General features: G+C 37.7%; 1 protein-coding gene across 5 annotated transcripts in view; it reads left to right on the plus strand.

Annotated features, from left to right (window-relative positions):
- The first annotated feature begins 1,539 nt into the window (after nt 1–1,539).
- Nucleotides 1,540–22,409, plus strand: part of ROCK1 (Rho associated coiled-coil containing protein kinase 1) — a 141,979-nt gene continuing 121,109 nt past the window's right edge. For all 5 annotated transcript variants that reach the window (XM_045781949.2, XM_045781950.2, XM_045781951.2 and 2 more), the window contains exon 1: nt 1,540–2,530. In XM_045781949.2, the coding sequence (XP_045637905.1) occupies nt 2,438–2,530 (93 nt within the window). In that variant the 5' untranslated portion in view covers nt 1,540–2,437. The remainder of the gene's footprint in view (nt 2,531–22,409) is intronic.

Below are 22,409 nucleotides of genomic sequence, written 5' to 3' on the forward strand. Positions count from 1 at the left end.
TGATTTTTGTGAAGACTTACTTCCTATCTTGATTTATACAGTGGTTTTTGTATCTAAATATTTCTTGTATATAATAAAGTGAAAATAGAAGAGACATTTTTCAAGCAATATAACATTTTCCTAACATCTGACTCACACCATGAAGTTTGTGGACTGTTAGATGCTGTGCAATGTTTTTTTACATAGGAAGACAATTGGTTCATCTGTAGCATTTTCCAGTGTGGGGAAACACATCCACGTTTTCTATTTCTAGCAATCTTTAAATTTGACCTATGAGCAAAACTAAAGATTGATTAGAAATAAAGGTAGATTTCCCGCTGACAGCAGTGAAGAACATTATCAGCAGATCGAGTAACAAGTCTTTCGCCCGCTCACACCACAGTCAGTGAAGCAATTGACTTAAGAGGAAATGCCCATAATTTTCATATTCTACACTGGTTCTGCTAAAATCACAATTTTAAGTTTCACCGAGCTTTTTGAGATTGAAACAGGCAGGATCACACACCAAGAAGAGAACTACAATTGGAGTGATAATGGTGTGGAAGAACTAGTATCAGTAACTTAAAAATATTGATTTTTTAAATGTTGTTGTTGTTGTTGTTGTTTTAACAAATTGAACTTGATTTCTATGGACTGTATCTTCCGGAGTCAATATTTTATTTATTTATTTATTTATTTTAAATATTTTATTTATTTATTCAACAGAGATAGAGACGGCCAGCGAGAGAGGGAACACAAGCAGGGGGAGTGGGAGAGGAAGAAGCAGGCTCATTTCGGAGGAGCCTGATGTGGGGCTCGATCCCATAATGCCGGGATTACGCCCTGAGCCGAAGGCAGACGCTTAACCGCTGTGCCACCCAGGCGGCCCCGGAGTCAATATTTTAGTGCTCCCCTGACACACACGCTCGGCTTAGGAGGGTTGAGTACTGCACTGCTTCATAATTTTCCCATGGAATCTCAGGCGGTTTAAACACTGTGGTGTTCCCGGAGAGCCGACAATGAAGTACTACGGAAAACCAAACTCCGCTGGTGCTAAAACGCTGCTGCCTGCCGGCGAAAAGGCATCTTGCCTAGAAAAGAACCTATCTGCGAAATAACAACAAGCACCCTTTCTTTCTGGTCAGAAAGCTCCGGACGGCTGCAGCCCCGAGGAAGCAGAGTTGAGGCAGCTGCTTAGGAAGCGACCAGAGACAGAAAGACCTCCGCACCCCCCCCTCGTCCCCCCTCGCCCAACCCGCCCCAACCTCCGCTGCAGCTCCAGAGCTCTACTTGGCTCCTCACAGCGGGCCCGGGCGAGGGCGGTGCCCCCCGCCGCACCCTTTCGGCTCCTCCCCGCTACCAGCCCTCCCTGTCCGCCGGCGAGGCTCCGTGTGGCCCCGCCTTCAGCCCCGCCCGGCCTGGCCCCGCCCAGCCCCGCCCAGCCCCGCCCAGCCCAGCCCGACCCTGCGGATGCGCCGGCGTGCGCGCGCGCGCGCGCGCGGCGCGGGACCGATTCTCCTTCCGAGCGTCCGCGCCCCGCATGCGCAGTCCGCGCCGGCGGTCTCCGTTTGTTTGAACAGGAAGGCGGACATATTAGTCCCTCACGGCCCCCCTCGCCCCACCCCCCAGGCATTCGCCGCCGCGACTCGCCCTCTCCCGAGCAGGGGACGCAGCCCCTCCCAGAAGCTCCCCCATCAGCAGCCGTCGGGACCTGGCTCTGGACTTCCTCACCGCCCGCTCTCCAGTCTTTCCTCTCCTAAGTCTCCATCGGGCACCGACCTCGCCCTGCCCCGCCGGACAGCGCGGCAGCAGCCCCAGTAGCGACGGGACAAAATGGGAGAGTGAGGCTATCCCGCGGGGACCAGCTCTTGGCAGAGTCGGATCGGTGCGTCGGGCCGCGCCAAGGAAAGCCGGGGATGAGGGGCTAGACCGCCTACAGCGCCTCTGAGCGGAACGGGTCGGGCCCGTGGCCCAAGCGGCGGCGGCGGCGGCGGCAGCTGGCACAGCTCCTCACCCGCCCTTCGCTTTAGCCTTTCCTCTTCTCCCTCCCCTGCTGCCCGGAGTAGTCTCCACCCTGCTTCTCTTTCTCTCCCACCTCCTGCCCCTCTCGGGACGGGGAACCCTCCATGGCGAAGGCGGCTGGGGCCCGCTAGGCTGAAGCACCTCGCCGGAGCAACGCGGCTGGTGGCGACGGCGCTGTCGGCTGTCGTGAGGGGCTGCCGGGTGGGATGCGACTTTGGGCGTCGGAGCGGCTGTGGGTCTCCGTTGCCCCCGGCCGGGGGTCTGGAGAGCGGAGATCCCCTCAGTGAGGGGGAGGAGGGGGAACCGGGCGCACCTGGTGACCCTGAGGTTCCGGCTTCTCTGCCCCGCGGCCGCGAACCCACCGCCGGAGGAAGTTGGTTGAAATTGCTTTCCGCTGCTGGTGCTGGTACGAGGGTATTGTCACAGTAGCAGCAACATGTCGACTGGGGACAGTTTTGAGACTCGGTTTGAAAAAATCGACAACCTGCTGCGGGATCCCAAATCGGAAGTGAATTCAGATTGTTTGCTGGTGAGTAGCACTGTCGTGTTCTGCTTGTCTGGGTTTCTGTGTTTTTGCCTTCCTCTTGCCTTCAGTCTAGTTATTTGCAAAAGAAAGTTTCAGTTGTGCATAATCTTGGAAAACATCAAAATCTGCTCTTTTTCCTGAAGAGTCTTCGGAGCACCACTAGAATCTCATGCCATGGCCTTATTTATCTTTGGACTGGCCCTGTACTAACTACTCTCTGAACTTTTAGCTCTGACTCAGTTCATCATTATACGAAAGATACTTATAAACCTCTATTGCAGGCATCACATAAAAAGTTACCACGTCAGTTATTTCTGCATATATAGTTTGTTGAATGACGAACTTAGTAATAATCTTTTTGATCGGTTTGACAGTAATACTGGAAAGACTACTTTCCACTTAGAGCGATTTAGCTCCTAAGGGTTTAGTTTTTAGACTTGGAAGTGACAATGGAGAATCGATATTGAGGAACTGATTTTTGAGCCAAGATGTCATAGGTGATTTGAGTGTGGAGGAACTTTTTGGTGGACTGTTAAGTGTAAAGACCTAAGATAACTGATAAGTCATCACATTAATAACTCTTTTACAGTATTGTTGATTACAAGAGTACCACACATATATTTTATCATAACTGCCTTTTTTGGAGGTGGTGTGCTTACCATTGTCCCTTTTAGAACATTCCGAAGAAGTTTTTATGAAATGAGAGGCCAAATTCTGAAGATCTTTCATTGGTTACAATTATCTGTAAATAATTAGAGTTTTTAAGTTTTGTCTATTTTCCCTGATACTAATAGTTGCAAACTCTGTGAGTTTCTCCTTTTACTTTACTGAAGAACTAAAAGTTATATAATTCTATTTTAGTCCAAACAAAACTACATAATCTCTAATCACAGAGTATGTATATGGATAGTTATTTAAGCCTCCTCAGAGAATTAATGTTAGATGTATACAATATTTGGGATTAAGATTCCTTGAATCAGGAAAATTATGTGGATCATTTAAAATTAACATGCATTTTAGTACCCTAAATATCTATGTATATTTTTAAATGTATACTGTTCTACCAGAAAATTTTTCCCCAAAGCTTTCAAAATTACTTTTAGCATCCTTGACTGTGAAAGGAAAGTCTTGTGGGTTGTGTATTTGAAATGTCTCACTTACATTATGGATGCTCTTCATATTGAGAAACAGAAGGGATGGTGGATGCTTAAAACAATTTAAAACATTTTATTGAATGAGAGAAGTGGAAGGAATTAGAACACATCTTTCTACTAAGAATTTGTTACTTTTAGGAAGTCCAGTTCTTTTAATGTTTACCCCATTTCCATGTGTCTTTGATTCTGTTTTGCATTTTGGAAAAATGAAGCAGCAGTATAGGGATATAGGGAGGGTTTAATAGCTTTTTTTTTTTTTGTCATATAGCTTCTTGCCTTAGTTTCATTGGTGGGAACCTCACAGATTTGTTGAAATGTGGAAGATACAAAGAAATATAAGGCATGGACTCTTGAAAGTGCAGTCTCTTGAGGAAAACAAGTCTTAATCTCACATTTATACACAGAAACGAAGCAGAACACTTTACAGACTGAAAAAAATGTTGTGATAGATTTCAAATAATTGGTGTAGTTGATACATGCTCTTGGTTATTGAAAGGAAGAGTGTATTAAGAGGGCCAGAGTATGCTTTATGATGAGTGGATAGAATTTAGATAGAGGGCATTCAGAGGAGGAGTAGAGGATAACGTGAATAGAGGATGTGATTGGCTGTGACGTGTTTCGGGGAACAAGATAAAGTTGGAAACATAGATTGGGGCTAGAATATGGAGGATTTGATTGCTGGGCTATAGGAGTTTAGATTTTCATCAGTATGTTGTTGCTGTTAAATATTTGTAAACAAGACTGTGCCAGGATGAATGAAGATGAATCTGGTAGTTGTATGCAGGATGGAGTGTGTAAAAAGAAATTGGAGATGGGGTGAGATTGGGGACTTTTTAATAGATTAATAGTCCAGAAATTTTTGAAGCCCCAGATTGGGGTATTAAAATGGGAAAGGAATAATTGATGGGACTTGATTGGCAGGATTGGGGAGAAGGGGGAACCAAAGTGAGAGAAAAATAGATGATGCTAAAAAATTTGAGGCTAGGATATGGAGAGACTGTTGAAAACAAGCAAAGTCAGGTTTGGAAATCTCTTGGGAAAAACAGGCAACAGGTAAGTTCGATTTCAGGTTGTGTTTCAAGGGATTGTGGTGGGACAACCACAAAGAAATGACCTATTGGAGATAGGAAACTGAGCTCATAATTAAAGAGAGCAGTTTGGAAATCATTTGCACAGAGGTGCAAGTTGAAACTGATATAACGATAAAGGGTAAAAGATGAAAGTTGAACAAAGAGGAAGAGTCAAGAAAGTCGGCAGTCGGCCTTTTCAGAGTTAGGACAGCCGGGTATCTTGGAGCCTAAGACTTGTGAAAGAACATTTTGAAAAATAGTCAACTGACAGATTTTTCTCCCCTTGTGGTCTTACATTCTTGACCCTTTTTTTATTTGGTTCCATAATTGTTTATTGATAGCTGTTGAAATTTTATTACCATATTAATCTGAACTTGATAAAGATTGAATTTTTTCTTTGGAGACAAATCCTTTTTTCAGTTTTGTAGTGTCTAGCCTGATTTTTCTTTGCATGGTATTTTATGTTTATCATTAAATATTCATTCATTCTACCATTCAGAATGACCTATCAGGTAGCTTCACCTTTTTTTCAGTGAGTCTGTTCTTACTCTTTCCTGTCTGGACTTCGGACGTGTCTTGTAGGGATGATACTGCTTTCAAGTTGGTTGCCTTTCTTTATTATTTTGGCTGTTGTCAATTTATTTGATACTTACTGAGTGTGTATTAATATGCCATGTGCAGCACTCAACTTCTGGGTTTTTTTGTGGGGTTTTTTTTGTGATATCAAGAAATAAAGTTTGTTCTGCACTTACCTGAGTAGATCCACTCTTCAGACATGAAAGTTCCCAAAACTTTTGATTTCAGAAGAGTCAGCTGGCAGATCTCTCGCTCTCTTTTTTTTTAAAGATTTTATTTATTTATTTTGTTTGCGAGAGAGAGAGAGAGAGAGAGAGAGAGAGAGAAGGAGAATGAGTGAGCAGGGGAAGGGGTGGGGGGGGAGAGAAATCTCAAGCAGGCTCCTTGCTGCGTGTGGAACCTGATGTAGGGCTTGATCTCATGACCCTGAGATCATGACCCCACTGGCAGATCTTTTTTAAACCATCTAACCCACAAAACAGCCTTTTGTGTTGAGATCCTAATGAGTAGTTAATGTAGTTGGAAGAAGTCCTGGTAAGTAGGTATCCAACCTTTTCTCATATATTTTAAGAACTAGGTAAGTCTGTTTTTCATATTGCAAAAATAATTGCTTAAATAGTCTGCAGATACTAAGATAATGTTATGGTAACTATTCACTTATTTTCTAGATCATCCAAATCACTCAAACTTGGTTTTCTGTAAGTCACATTCTTTCTAGTATCTTAATGGCTCCCTTACTGTCCATGTTATCGTTTATAGTGATTATCATGAGCTGTTTTCCTTTTCCCTGCCTTTATTTTAAGCTTAAAATTATTTTATCTGGGGCTTATTAACAATTTCTCAGTAGTTTTGAGTGCCTCTGAAAACAGCAAGCTCTAGAGTTTAAGTCTAAATTTCCAGAGGAAAAAAATGCATATGATTTGTAAATTAAAAAAGAAAAACAAAGGTAGTTGGGTGGGAGCATTAGGTATATATTTGTCTTAAAGGGTTACGTACATTTCTTGAAAATAATAACTGTCTTACCTTTAGCTTGTTTAGCATACTGCTTGCTTCAGAATGCCAGTTAAGAGCATAACCTTTTTTTCTAGTTTTTGTTTATCTGGTGGGGGTGTAGGAGTAGTGGGTAGAATGGAGGGAAGAAGGGAACCAGTTATTAGTTGAATAGTGCATACTGAGTTCTAACACTGCTGTCCCCTTTGTACATATTGGTTAACTATCATTTTTCATTAGTCAGTTTTTCAGAATGTAGGAAGCATATGTAAATAAAGTTTCAGGTGTTCTGTTTTTTAGTTTTTCTTCCTTTAAATTCTCTTTTCTTGTACTTTTTTTTTTTTTTTTAAAGATTTTTTATTTATTTATTCGACAGAATACAGACAGCCAGCGAGAGAGGGAACACAAGCAGAGGGAGTGGGAGAGGAAGAAGCAGGCTCATAGCAGAGGAGCCTGATGTGGGGCTCGATCCCATAACGCCGGGATCACGCCCTGAGCCGAAGGCAGACGCTTAACCGCTGTGCCACCCAGGCGCCCCTCTTGGACTTCTTAACCCAGTGCTTTCCCATCTTTTCATTGCTGACTTCTTTTTCTCAGTCTCAATCTTTGGTCTTACCTTTTTCTTCACTGTCTTGGAAATTCATCTATTTTTACAGCTTCAACTACTGTAATCTCTATGCCCATGATATCCAAGTCTTTATTTTTTAGTCTTTTTCTCTGGTTTTAAATCCTAAATATCTGGACACCTGAGTGGCTCATTCGATTAAGCGTCTGCCTTTGGCTCAGGTCCTGATCCTAGGGTCCTAGAATTGAGTCCTGCATCAGGCTCCTTGCTCAGTGGGGAGCCTGCTTCTCCCTCTGCCTGCCATGCCGCTCACTCTGCTCTTCCCTCTCTCCCTCTCTCTCTGTCTCGTTCTTTGACAAATAAATAAATAAAATCTTTAAAAAAAATCCTAAATATCTGACTGCCCACTAGGTACTCAGATGTCATGTTATCACTTAAATTTCTCATATTCTAAACTAAGTTTTTTTCCATATACTTCCTTATCACTGACACCACTACTCTCCCTGTCACTCATGTGGAGTTTTTGTTGTAAACTATAACAATTCTGTGTCACATGTTGGATTATTTCAACAGATTTTGGCTAGCATTCCTGATTCTGGATTATTGCTGTATAATCCCTCTGTGCATCCTACTATTTGAATTGATCACATTTGGGGTTATATTAGTGAAATGAAAGGACCTGAGGTCATTAAATCTTTGAGCCTAAAGCTGTATGCCTGCCATTGTTCATGATGTATGAGTTAATGGGTATTACCAGTATCAACTGCATATCTGGTTAGTTTGGACCAGATGGTTTTCATGTCGATATGTTGCAAGAATTTTTTTAAAAAACAAATTATTCCATTCATTCATTCAGAGAATCTTTGTGTAGGCTCTAAACTTGGATTCAAATATAGACTCTGCCATGTACTTGTTGGATGATTTTAGGTGAGTTAATTTAACCTGTCAGAGTTTATTTCATCTTCAGGAAAGTGAGGGGGTAATAGTACTAGATTATTGTAAGGATTAAATCGTATAGACAAAGCAATTTCTTAGCATATGGCATTTAGTAAGCACTTGTTAATTGGTAAGTATTACCTTTGTTGTATTTATAGTATTCCTGTTGTATGCTAGTCACTGTTTAAGCTGGAAGTTGATATTTATTATCTTCTGTAAGTGCAGAATAATGATGGCACCTCAAGCCATGCCCATAAATTCATAATCCACCTGTATTTTACTGAACTGTCTGAATCAGTTGTAACTAAAAACAGAGACTTTTAGATGGGATTGAGTAGAATGGGGAGGGACTTTTGGAGACTATTTATTTAGTAACGATTTATAACATACGTACTTTGTGCCAAGGGTTTATAAGAAAGGCAGTTGGGAGCTGCTTTGCAGAGATTTAGTTGTTATCTTGTCCTTTTTCTGTGTGTATCTTTTGTGCTTTCAGTATGCCTTCTGTAAATAGGCCCTCTTGCAGTACAAGTACCCTGTGGGTGTATAGAGAGGTGGCTCAGAGTAGCAGCTGAGACATGAATTGGGCCATTCATTAATCTCTTGAGTCAGAAGTGTTTTTAATCCAGAAAAAGGAACATATAAAAAAAATTTGTAATGAACAAAGAGTAAATTCTCAGTTTTAGATTAGTTTTTGCATAACTTTACAGTTTAGTTTCATTTCATAATTGTAAATTTTGCTATGTATATATATGGTAAAACGAGAGATTCTGTTTTCATATATGGCCGAAAACCCCACGTCAGTAAATACTACATATGGAGTTCTATTGCTGAAGATAGTCAGTTAGCTCTACTTTCCCATTCCCATCCTCACTAAAAAAGAGGTACATCCATTTAGTTTAAGTACAGAGCATAGCTGATGTGTGCCACACTCATGTGTACAAGGTCAACAGTGCTGCATTTCACAATGGAAAATATTTTTTGAAATATCCCATTTGCATGGTATAGTAAAAACAAACAAACAAACAAACAAACAACACACACAACCCCTGGATTGAAAATTGAGAGCATTGGCATAAACTTGTTTTGCTGTTAATTTCTCTGTGTGACCAAGTAAATCTTTTTTCTTATCTGGGCTTCAGTTTCCCCATTTGTAGAATGAAGAGTTGGGTCATATAGTTGCTGATGTCCATTGTGTCTCTAAAAATTCTATAAGTCTTTGTTTATTATACTTCTGTAAAAACTTAAAAAGTTGTGTCATTGATTCATTACTTAATAGAATTTAAAAGTTAGACGGTGTTGGAGTAGAAATACAAGAATAAGAACAATCTTTGGTAAGTGCTATTTTTGGAACTAGTTCTATATAGCCTTGAAAGATCATCCTAAACTAATTGTTAATTGTCATATTTTTTATTTTTGCATTTGTGACTTGTGTCCGAAGTGTAGAGGTTTGTACTTTTTGAGCAGAGAAGGTAGTAATTGAGTTACTCATTTGCATATCCATTAAAATGTATACATGTTGTTTACTTCTCTAATACAGCTGGCCTCCCTGTTTGGGATTGTGAAATACAGGAGTACATTTTCATTGTAGTTTCTGAAGTGGGACATTAGATATTCAAATTAATGTCCAAAGTTGATGTCTCAGAGGGTGAGAGGTTGTCTTATGCTTGTGTCTTATTTTAAAAAGTATGCTAACCTGTGCCCTCTCTTTTTTCCTAGTTTATTTTTATTTTACTGTTTTATTCCTATACTTTATAGTCTTTATTCCATACTCCTATGTTGACTTTCAGAAAGGAATTGAAATTTTATCTCCGAGGAACTCATTTTAAAATAGTGGACCTCTTTTAACTCTTCCTTTTTCTCTTTGCTGTCATTCATTCATTCATTCATTCATTCATTCATTCAAACAAACGTTTATTAGGTGTGTACTGTGTACTGAGCGCTCTGATAGGCCCTGGGGACACCATGCTGAGTAGAAACAAACAGGAATCTTGCTTTTGTGGAATTGGTAGTCTCAGGAAAAGGGTAAATTTTGAGCAGATAGGAGTGGGGTAGTCTTGAAGGGGAGGTAAGAGATATGATCATGCCTTTCCTTTAAGGTTTGGGATATATTTAAAGACCTGTGGTAAAGTAGTCTAAGTGTGTAATTTTCAGCTATGTGTCTGTAGATTCTCTGTATCAGATTCACTTGAGGACTTGTTAAAAATGGAATCTGGGCCCATGCCCAGACAAACAAAATCAGAATTTTTTGGGATGAGTCCTAGGATTCTGCACAAGTTATGAATTCTTAGACATATTCGAGTTTGAAGACTATAGGAAAGAACATTTATTTTTGTTTTGTTTGATAATTTTATAAATGAAAAATTTCAAACATACACAGAAGTAGGGAAAATAGTATAGTGAACTCCCATTACCCAGATTCTGCATTTTTCAAATTTTATCACACTTTCTTCATCCATCATCCTTTTTCTTGCCAAAATATTTTAAAGTAAATTTTAGATATTAACATTTCACCCCTACATCAGTAAGTATCTCTAAAAAAAAAAAAAACCAACAGAGAACATTTTCTTCATTACCACCATGACCATTATCAAAAACAAAATTGCGTCTTGTTCTTGTTTAATGAATAAAACTAAAACATTAAAACTGAAGCATTAAAAGCTTCTTGGTACCATTCCCAGTTTTATTCATATTTACCTGGTTGTATAAAACAGTGTGTTCTTTACAGTTGCTTTTTTAGAATCTGGATCCAGACAAAGTCTACATGTTGCTTTTGTTTGTGAGGTCTTTTAAGTCTTTTTTTAGTATAGTGCAAGTCTTCTCCCTGTATCTTATCTACTCTCACATTGTCTTGTTGAAAAACTAGGTCGTTGGTACTGTGCAGTGTTTCACATTCTAGATTTTTGTTGTTGCCTTGTGATGTCATTTAATTTCCTCCTGTATCTTCCGTATTTCCAGTAAGTTGGTAGTTAGATTTAAAAGCTTGATTTAATTATTTCAAATTTTTAGTCATAGATTGTGTTTTCTTTTGCCTCATATCAAGAGGCATATAATATTTGGCTGGCCTACCCTTAGTGATGGTAAGGTCGATCAGTGTGTTCAGGTGATAATTGCCTGTAATAATTTCCTTGTAAAATCCATCATCGTCCTTTCATCTAATGGTTCCATCCACTTACAGTCTCCATTGAATCAATTATTTTATTAGGGGTAGCAAAATAATGACTTTCTGACTTTATCATTCCTTTCACATTTATTAACTAATTCTTCTATTAAGAGAACTTAAGAATTTAAGAACTTTCACACATCGTCTATAGGGCTGTTTGCTTACCATGAGATACATTTATAAAATACAGGATGAATGTTTCAGTTTTTCTCTTTAATTGCCACTTTTCCGAGTGAGGTACCTTAGTGTGATAGATGTGGCACAAACTGGGCATTGGAGAGAACTTTAAGGAAGGGACTATTTACAAAGATACAGACAATATTTAAGGAAATCAGTACATTCCCATCTGATTTGTACATGACTAATAATCTTTGATAGAGCTTCCATGTTTTATTTTTGTTTTTTGGTTTTTTTTTTTGGTTTTTGTTTTTTTCTGTATAAAAGATGCCCAGGCTTATCTTATACATTTCTTGCCCCAGACTTGGAAGCCAGCCATTCCTTTCCTTTTATTGGGGAATGATAGTTTGAGACCACAATATGGATACTAGGGATATTCATTGTTGCTGGGTTGAAATTGCTTCTTGTTCTTGTTTAATGAATAGAACTATGAGTTTTTCTTTTTGGAAAGAAGAAAAAATATACTGATAATTCCAATTTCAGTTTATCATCACTTTGAGTTTGTATTTCTTTTACACGAAAAATCTTAGTTCTAACAACACTAACAGAATTACACTTTTGTTTGATTTCTAAGAACGTGGGTTCATGATATAGTTAAAAACTGAGCTGAATGGAATGGGGTTGAGGGATCTGAAGCCTTGAATGTACTCATCCGATTGACTCTGTAAATTGTAAATTGAAAAATTATATGCCTTGTACAGATAATAACCACTTTCTGAACTTTGGCTTTCTTTAGAAGTATAATACAAAATTGACTAATTGAAACCATCTCCAAATTAATTTGTCTGTAGATACAAATTTACATTTCAAACCTTATCAAGAAATTCTGTTTTAGATACACATCTCCTATTTGTTCTTTCATTGATTGCTTAAATTTTACTACTACTTCAGTAGGACAAAGAAAATGTTTCTCTGATTTTTATCATCCACTCTAAAAGTGTCTACTCATCTCAGCCTAATTGTATTTCCTTTGCTTATTTCTAGTAATCTGTAATCATAGAGGCAGTATAGCGTAGTGGTTAAGAACATGCTCTGGAGTCAGACTGTCTGATTTTGAACCCTACCAGGGTCAGCTATTTATTAGCCTTGTGGCTTTTTTTTTTTTTTTTTAATTTGAGCATAGTTGACACACGATGTTACATTAGTTTCAAGTAGACAACTTAGTGGTTATTGGGTAAAATTTTTAGTTTTTTTAAAGACTCAAACACATCATCCTCAAGTAAGGTTAATCATAGACTCTTATAGGGCTGTTAGGAGTATTAAATGTGATAATGCATGTAACGTGCTTTGCATAGTTCCCAGCATTTAATGGATGTTAGCTGTCATTATCATCGTCATTGTCATCATTATATATCTTTGTAATTTGTCCTGGGAAAAAGGACTTTTGTGCTGACCAAGTGTGTTATTATCCACCTCCCCACACCACAGGCCAGCATTTTATTTAGTTGTGTGATCTTGGGCAAGTTTTCTAACTTCTTTGACCCTGAATATATTTAATCTGCCAAATGCGAATCATGATAATATTTGCTTCATAGGTTTTAATTATGAGGATAAATGAAATAATTTATATGCAGGTGCCATAGTTTCATCCAGATGTTGTTACTTTTTTCTTTACCTTTATATTACAGATTTGATAAAGGTTCCACTGTATTTAGCAATACTGCTTAGAAACTTGGAAGAAGAGTAGAATGGGATTCTTCTTTTGAAATGTTTTTAAAAAATCTTATCTCTGCTTTCTGTTATTGCTGCCCTACCCAACATTCTTGGATTAGTGGGCACCCTAGCAGTTTGCCAATATAATCCATACTGTGTCTTCCTTAACTTTAGTGCTTTTTGTCATGTGGTCTTAGCTTACCTGTTTACTTAGCCTTATTTCCTGTTATTCTCCAGGGTAGACCGGTGCAGGTGATTTTCTCAGTTCCTACAGCATGTTGCCTGCTTTTCCCAACCTTTGCTCTCACAGTTCCAGGCCCTCTTTTTTCTCCTTCTGAGTTTTCCTCTATATTCTCCTCACCGATTTCCTTTCTCATCTTTGTATTCTAACATAAGTCACAACTGTATTATACTTTTATTTTCTTTTTTGAACTCCTATGGTATTTGTAATTGTCTTATGTAGTTTAGAACTTGATCATTGCTATCTTGTATGATTTCTGTATTGAGTGTTGTTCTCTAATGAGAATTCCTTGAGGTCTTATTATAATTTTGGACATTATTGTTCAATTAATACTTGTCAGTTGTTGTGAATGATTATCACCTCACCCTATACCCCTGTTCTTCCCCTTCGAATTAGTTAGGATTCTTGACAGTTATACACGATAGAACTCAACTTGAATTTTCCTAGGCAAAAAGAATTTTATTGATTCAGGGAAACCTGATCTCAGAGATTCAGTTGAGCTTCGGTAAGAATTAGAACTTGGGCCTCCAATGGAAACAAGGCTCTCTCCTTTTTTTTTTTCTTATTCTTTCTTTGTGTTATTCTCTCTTATTGTAGAGTGATTTTAGTCACTAGTGGAAAATACGGCTGCCTAGAGCACTGGAGCTTCATATCTAACAGCTTTAGCTTCAGCCACTGATTTCAAGTCTTTGAGTCTCAAATCCAGAGAGCTCTGGTGCAAAAGAGTTATTACTTTGGCTTGGGTCAGGGGCCCATTCCTAATCACTTATGATAGGAGGGTAGGATCACTTGAGAACTATGAGAATGCGGAGGCAGCTTCCAGGAAAACAAGGGCACTGGGACAGGGAGAACAATAAGAGATGTTCATTATTTCACCACTTACTGTTTTCTTCAACCTTGGATAGTCACTTAAACTCTTTTACAACAGCCATTTCCTCAAACTATAAAATGGAGTTAATAATAATTTACTTCATAAGGTAGTGGTGAGCATTAAGTGTGATGATCTGTAAAATAGACTTTGAAATCTCACAAAAAAATATTGTAAGCTGATGATAAATGGCTGCCCCTTTCTCCCTTTTGCCCTCATGCCCTGTGCTCATCTGGCCTGGCCCAAAGCTTTTTTGTCTGTAGGTGCTTATCTTGCAACTCCAGGTTGCTAATTGGCTTTCTGGCATTACCCTATTCAGGTGTATCCCCTGTAGCTTCTACCACCTTTCTAGTAGAAGGAGGAAGAAGTTATTAACCTCATATAGGTTTTCTTGGATAGTTTTAGAATAAATTATTTATTATAACTAAATGAATTATAACCTAAATGAAAGCAGTGGGCTTATTTTGTAATTGTAGCATTCAAGCTCAGTCCCTGCCCCTTTCTTCCTTCTTATAATAGTTGGAGAGTAGCCACTAGATTTAGTGAATTGAAGGCCAGGGGCCTATAAAGATTTGTATTCTTTTTACTTGTATTAATTAGGAATCTTTTGACTGTAAAGGACTGAAAACCCAAACCAAATTAGGTTAAGCGATAAAGAACATTTATTGTCTCTGAATACTTTATAGGTAGATTCTTGCTTCAAAAATGTCTTTTTTCAGGGCTTAAATGTTGTAACTGGGTGCTGATTTTCCAGATCTGCTTCCTTAATATTGTTTTCCTTCTCAGATAGATAACTTAATGTGATTGTAGGATGATTGCCAGTAGCTTCCAACTCGACTGGTTCAGGTACAGTGGAAAGTGAAAGCCTTTTCTTCTAACCTTCGAATAAAGTTTCTAACTGATTTGGCCGACTCAGTCATGTGCCCATACTCGAACCAATTACAGTAGTTAGAAGAATGCTATGCTGATAAGCTTAGACCTTCATCATGTGCTTCTCTCTCAATACTGAGGGTGAGACAGCTTATACCAAGATACATTAGAGTTGCATGAGGGAGGGGTAGAAGTTGGAGTTCAGTTACCCCGAGAAAGGGAAATGACATGGTGAGCAATACCAAACAAGTGTCTACTGTGTTAGGTAGAGACTCCTCATCAAGAGGTTCCAAGTATTGGTAGTTTATTCTTTATATGTTTTGGAAATGAATTTTTTTTATTGAATTGTTATCTTACACTAGAATTAGAATAAGTATTGACAGCTAGTTGCCAAAGACCGCCAGCTTAAGACTACTGGGATAACATCTGATCCTTTAATGGAGGGATGCCTATATGGTGCTTTGCCCTTTTTTTTTTTTTTTTAAAGATTTTATTTATTTGTCAGAGAGAGAGAGCAAGAGAGTGAGCACAAGCAGGGAGAACAGCAGGCAGAGGCAGAAGCAGGCTTCCTGCTGAGCAAGGAACCCGATGTGGGACTCCATCCCAGGACCCTGGAATCATTACCTGAGCTGAAGGCAGATGCTTAACCGACTGAGCCACCCAGGCATCCTGGTGCTTTGCCTTTAATGATAAATCTTTGGATGACACATTGAAAATTTTCCAAATGCCTATTCATGAATCAAACACATCAAAACCAAGTAGAGATTCTTGCAGGCTTTACCACAGCTTTACTATATGAGAATTGGAGTTAGGAGATATAAGTATGCTGAGATATGAATTCTTAACAGGGCCTAGGTGATTGCATAGCCAGGTTTGGGAATGACTAAATAATTGCCAAGTAGCTAGACATTTTGCCTCTTGCATATATCTCATTTTGGAATCTGCTCTGAGGAAAACAAAATAAAGTAGGATTAGATGGAAAAACTTACCTCCCATTTAAGAAATTATTTTCTTTCTTGGGGCGCCTGGGTGGCTCAGTCGTTGAGCGTCTGCCTTCAGCTCAGGGCGTGATCCTGGCATTCTGGGATCGAGCCCCACATCAGGCTCCTCTGCTGGGAGCCTGCTTCTTCCTCTCCCACTCCCCCTGCTTGTGTTCCCTCTCTCACTGGCTGTCTCTCTCTCTCTCTGTCAAATAAATAAATAAAATCTTTAAAAAAAAAAGAAATTATTTTCTTTCTTTCTTTTTAAGATTTTCTTTATTTGAGAGAAAGAGAGAGCATGAGCAGAGGGAGGGGCAGAGGGAGAGGGAGAAGCAGACTCCCCACTGAGCAGGGAGCCTGATGTGATGTGGGGCTCCATCCCAGGACCCTGAGATCATGACCTGAGCTGAAGGCAGACACTTAACTGACTGAGCTACCCAGGCGCCCCTGTTTTCTCTTTTTTAAAATAAGGTTTAAGAAAAAACAGGTTTATATGAAAGAGAGTGAGCATTTTCTGAAAAAGCTGGTTTTGTTTTATCTTGTTTGTTTGAGCTGATTTTTTTTTGGTGGGGGGAGGAGAGTCAAATTTGATAAAGAATCAAAATGTTACCCTCAATCACCATTGTAACTCCCCAGTACCTTGTTCCTTTGCCTGCCAAAAAGGAAAGGACCTGCTATTTTCTTAGGAACCTATGAAGAATTTGTTTAGATGTGCAGAGGCTATAAAAGAATAGTTTACCGTATAAAAAACAAATTTTTTTTCACAATTTCAAAAGAGATTGTAAATTTACTGTTCTTATAAGATTCATTTTTTTCTTAAATGAAAACACTTTTTGATTTGTGAAAACACATTTGATTACTTAAATAGTTTTTGGGCTTCTGAGCTTATTATATTTTGAGGCATTGATGCTCTACATGTGAGCTATGAGACCAGGTACCTGATTGTCTTGTTCACTGATGTGTTACTAGTTCTTGGAAGAGTGTCTGGCGTATTTTAAGTTTTCAATAAATATTTGTTTATTGTTGAATTGCTAGAAAATGTTTCTGTGACAAAAGCCAAGAATGACTGACACGATGTTAAGAGATATGGTATAATTGGTAATTTATTTAAATCTAAGCTATATCTGTTCCAGGGGGATAACATTTTAAAACTACAAGTGGTCTGTATAAAGATATAGGTAGGTTTTTCCCCCTTGATATATGAATTTTGGATGAGGGACCAAAAGCCTATAATAATCATTTTTATAAGACTTTACACATTCATTATTTAATATTTACAACAATCCCATGTGCTGGGTGAGGCATATATTATTCTGCTTTGTAAATGAAATTAAACCTTAGAAAAGGTAAATGAATTTGCTTAAAGGCATATAACTAGTAAATGGCAGACTTTCTGATACTTAGTCTGTAGTATTTTGGAAACACCAGAGTTGTAGATACCCTGTCACAAAGAGAAGTGTTTCCATAGCCTTAGGAGGATGCTTTGTACACAAAATACACTAAATGAAAAGTATTTAAATTGACTGAAAACTATGGGGATTGGTAAACAAAGAAGTGGGGAAGATGAGGTATGAATTAGTAGGGGAAAGATATTAGTAAGTATTGACTGGGTTGGAGGGGAAAGTAAGTCCTTTAATACTTTATCTTAGAAGTAGTGATCTGGAGCTTGACTGGATGAGGGATGGGAGCCAGTTCTTTGATAGAACCTGCAATTGATTGCAGGATTCAAATAGATGGCTGCTAAAATATATTGTTGTAGGATTTGACATGTTTGAAAAGTGAGTGTTGGTAGGCAGTCTAAGCTATGAAACATTGGTGATCTGAAGTAGAAATGCATGGTTACAAATAACACCATTGTGCATACGATTAACAGACAAAAGTAGTGTTTTCCTGAATCAGTATGAAATAACATATGGGATGACTTTGGGAAAATGTTAAGAAGATAAATATTCCTGTATTTGGATTACTGTCCTATAGAAGAAGTGAACATTTTTCAGGGGCTGGGAATGGAATAGGGGAGGTATGAGAGAATATTTTGGTGATAGAAGTGTTCTGTATCTTGATTGTGATGATGGTGGTGGGGGTTACACAACTGTGTTTGTCAAGATTCATAGAACTGTAAACCTGGAAAGGATGAATTTTACTTTACATACATTGTACCTCGATAAAACTGACTTTTAAAAAAGGAAAAAAAAATACTTGGTATTTTTTTGGTATTAAGAGATTAACCCATGTCAGAACTGAACATTTACTTGGTACTTTTAGTAATATGGCCTTTGAATATGAAGGATGTGTCTTTGTGTGGCTTTACTTATGTGTATGTATGTGTCATTGGGGAAGAACCTGTGCTAACTGGATTTTGAAGTATGATGGTTGGAAAACATCTGATAATGTTTGTGGCCCATGATAAAATTAGAGCTTTTAGGTGAAAATTAGAATTTTGGAAAAGTTGTATCTGCCACCCTGACCATGACAGCTTCCCAGTGCCTAAAGACTTTTTTGTGAGCTTGGTGATGACATTAACAAATGTGATTTTTCAATATTGTATGATGAAGTGTGTCAGTATTTGGAAGAGCTCATAATTTGATGAGCCAATATATTCTAAATGACCAATGCATGATGTTATAAAATCATTCATGAGAAAAGGTCTACTCAAAGTGCAAGATAGACCAATATATTTTAATACTGCAAAGTGAGCACAAAGGGATTCCATATTGCAACTAACCTTTGAGAAACATCATTTGTCAAATTTGGTGTTATAGCAAAGAATTTCCACAATTATCTGAAAATGCTATTAAAATACTCTTGGAGAGGCTGGCTGGCTCAGTTGGTAGAGCATGACTCTTGATCTCAGGGTTGTGAGTTTGAACTTATGTTGGGTGTGGAGATTCCTTAAAAATAAAATCTTAAAAAAAAATACTCTTTACTTTTCCAGCTCATAGCTACGTGAAGTCAGATTTTCATGCTTCAACCGAAACAATGTATTGCAACAGATTAAATGCAGAAGTAGATGAGAGCAGTCTTCTAGTAAGTCAGAAAAAAGAGATTTGTAAAACTGTAAAATAATGCTTTTTTTAATCAATTACAAGTTTTCATAAAAATGTTATTTATACCAACATGTAAGGGATTGATTTTTAAAAACCCATTTTGACAATCTTTTAATACATGTAAAGTGTGTTAAAAATATTCATATTTAATGTAATTATTAATATGTTAGGGTTTAAGTCTTTCATTTTATAATTTTGTGCTTCTTCCCTTTGTTTCTGTTCCTGTTTTCTCCTTCTTGCCTTCTTTTGGGTTATTTATACATTTTTTAGTATTCCATTTTATCTTTTGTGTTTTTGATAATATCTTTTGTGTAGTTTTTTTAGTGGCTGCTGTTCTTAGCAATTTCAGTATATGTGCTTAATTTTTCGCAGTCTATCTGGAGTCAGTATACTACCACTTCATGTGTAGTGTAAAAACCTTACCACTATATAGGCCCCTTTAACCTCGTTTATTGGTGGTGGTAGTCTTATGTTATTACAGCTATAAACATTGAAAACCCCAACAGAAAATGTTAGGATTTTTACTTTCAGCAAACATTTTAAATAGCTCAATAGGAGAACAGATATCTATCATTTCTTTTGCTCTTCTTTCTTGCCTCTTGTTCCAAGTTTCCTTCTATCGTTTCCCTTTTGTCTAAAGAACGTCCTTTAGGACTTTGTTTTTCCTCCATGTGTAGCTCTTTTACAGCAGGCAGGTCAGCTCGCTGTGAATTCTCTTATTTTTCTTCCTGTCAGAATTCTACTTCATTTTTACGGGAGTTTTTCACTGGCTATAGAATTCTGGGTTGACAGTTCTTTCAACACTTTGAAAATGGTGTTCCACTTTTTTTTGTTATTATTAGAGTTTTCACATAGTTTCTGGTGGTAAATCTAGTTATCCAGCTCATTCTTCCTCTCTAAGTAATGTGCCATTTTCCTCTGGCTGTTCTCAAGGTATTTTCTTTGTCTTTAGTTTTTGGCAGTTTGATTATAATGTGTCTGGAAGTGGATTCATTTGGATTTATACTGTTGTGGTTTGTTGAGCTTCCTGAATTAGTAGGTTTATGTCTTTCTGCAATATGGGAAGTTTTCAACCTTTGTTTCCTCAAATATTTTTCCTGCACCATACTCTTTCTTCTGTTCTTTTGGGACTCTGATGACACAAATGTTCCCCCTTTTGGTGTCATCCCCCAGGTTCTAAAGGCTCTGTTCATTTAAAAAATTTCTTTCTCTCACTCTTGTAAGGTTGGATAATGTATCTTCAGGTATAGGGAGTCATTTCCATGCCGCCCTCAAGTTTATCAGGTGTGTTTTTTATTTTGGTTATTATATTTTTCCATTCTAAAATTTCCATTTAGTTCTTTATTGATTATACTGTCTATCTTTTCATTAACTCCAAGAGTGTTTGCCCTTATTTTTTGGAGTGTTTTAATAATAGCTCCTTTAAAAATCTTTGTGAGATAATTTCAATCTGTGTGTTATTTTGGCATTGTCATCTGTTGTTTGTCTTTTTTTTTTTTAACGTTTTGTTTTGAAATAATTACAGATTCATAGGAAGTTGCAGAGAGGTCCAGCACAGTCTTTACCTAGTTTCCCCCAGTAGTTACATTTTACATAACTGCAGTACAGTATCAAAACCAGGAAATTGCAGTTGATACAATGTGTGTGTATAGTTCTGTGTCATTTTTTCACATGTGTAGATTTCTATAGCTACAACTGCAGTCAAGATACAGAACTATTACTGCAAAGATCTCCTTTTTGTTACCCCTATATAGGGATTATATAGGGACTACACCCCCTATATATAGGGGTTACCCCCCCCCCACATACACACATCCCTAAACCCTGGTAACCATTAATCTGTTGTTTTAGAGGTGGGGATCCCTAATTTTATTCTTTGATGAATGTTATTAAAATGAAATCATACAGTATGTGACCTTTGGAGATTGGTTTTTTCATTCATCATAATACCTGTCATATATTCAAGTTGTTGCATCTTTCAGTAGTTCATTATTTTTAATGACAGTAGTATTCCATGGCCTGGATATACTATGATTTGTTTAGTTATTCACCTATTGAAAATATTGTTGTCGTTTCTCTTCTTTGGCTATTAGAGATAACACCGTTACGAGCATTTATGTACAGGTTTTTGCATGGACAGTGTTTTCATTTTTCTAGAATAAATGTCCATGAGTACAAATGCTGGGTCATGTAATACATACTTGCTGCAGAAAAATTTTTCAGAGTGTCCCTACTATTTTAAATAGCCACGTGCAGTGTATGAGAGTTCCAGTTTGTCTGCATCCTCATCAACATTGGAATTGTAACTATTTTTTCATATAAGCTATTCCAGTGGGTGTGTAGTGATATCTCATAATGATTTTAATTTACATGCATTTCATGGCTGATGATGTTTTCATGTGCTTATTTGCCATCAGTATATCCTCTTTGGTGAAAAGTGTGTTCGTATTTTTTGCCCATTTCTTTTTTTTAAAGATTTATTTATTTTGAGAGAGCAAAAGTTGTTAAATTTGGTAAAGTCCAGTTTATCATTTTTTTTTTAATGGATCATGCTTTTTGTGTCCCATCTCAGAAGTCTTCAGTAAGTTGTGAGTCTCAAATATTTCACCATTTTGTTTTTTTCCCCCTAAAAACTTACTTTTTAATTCAAAAAGGTATATGCACTCCTATGTTTATTACAGCATTATTTACAATAACCAAAATATTGAAGCAACCCAAGTATCCATCAATGGATGGATGGATAAAGAAGACGTGGTGTGTGTCTGTGTCTGTGTGTATGGTGTGTGTGTGTGTGTGCATATACACACACATATACCAGATGTATACATACATACACACACATATATACACACATATATTTACCATGTATACATATATACATGCATATACACTGTGGAATATTATTTAGCCATAAAAAGAATGAAATCTTGCTTTTTTGCAACAACATGGATCTAGAGGGTATAATACTGAGTGAAATAAGTCAGAGAAAGACAAATGCCATATGATTTCACTTATATGTGGAATTTAAGAAACAGAACAAATGAACAAAAAAACAAGAGACAAACCGAAAAACAGACTTTTAGCTATAGAGAACAAACTGATGGTTACCAGAGTGGAGGTGGGTGGGTAGATGAGTGAAATAGGTGAAGGGGATTAAGAGTACACTTATCATGATGAGCACTGAGTAATGTATAGAATTGTTGAACCACTGTATCATACACCTGAAACTAATATAACACTGTGTATTAACTATAGTGGAATTAAAATAAAATGAAAAAAAACCTGTTCATTGTTTAAATCAGTGATCCAGTTTGAGTTAGTTTTTGTATGAGGTATGAAATTTAGGTTGAGGTTTATTTGTATGGATATCCAATCCTTCAGCAACATTTGTTGAAAAGGCTACGTTCCTCCATTGAATTGCTTTTTACCTTGTTAAAACCATTTGGCTATGCTTGTGTGGGTCTGTTTCTGGGTTTTCTGTTCTGTTCAATTGATCTATATGTCTGTCCTTCCATGAATAGCACATTGTTTTTATTATAGTTGTGTAAGTCTTAAACTCGGATGTAGTTGTTCTTCCACATTATTCTTTCTAAAA

The sequence above is a fragment of the Ursus americanus genome, chromosome 19 (assembly GCF_024610735.1).
Source record: "Ursus americanus isolate L20-20 chromosome 19, mUrsAme1.1.p, whole genome shotgun sequence".
Classification (NCBI taxonomy): Eukaryota; Metazoa; Chordata; class Mammalia; order Carnivora; family Ursidae; genus Ursus; species Ursus americanus.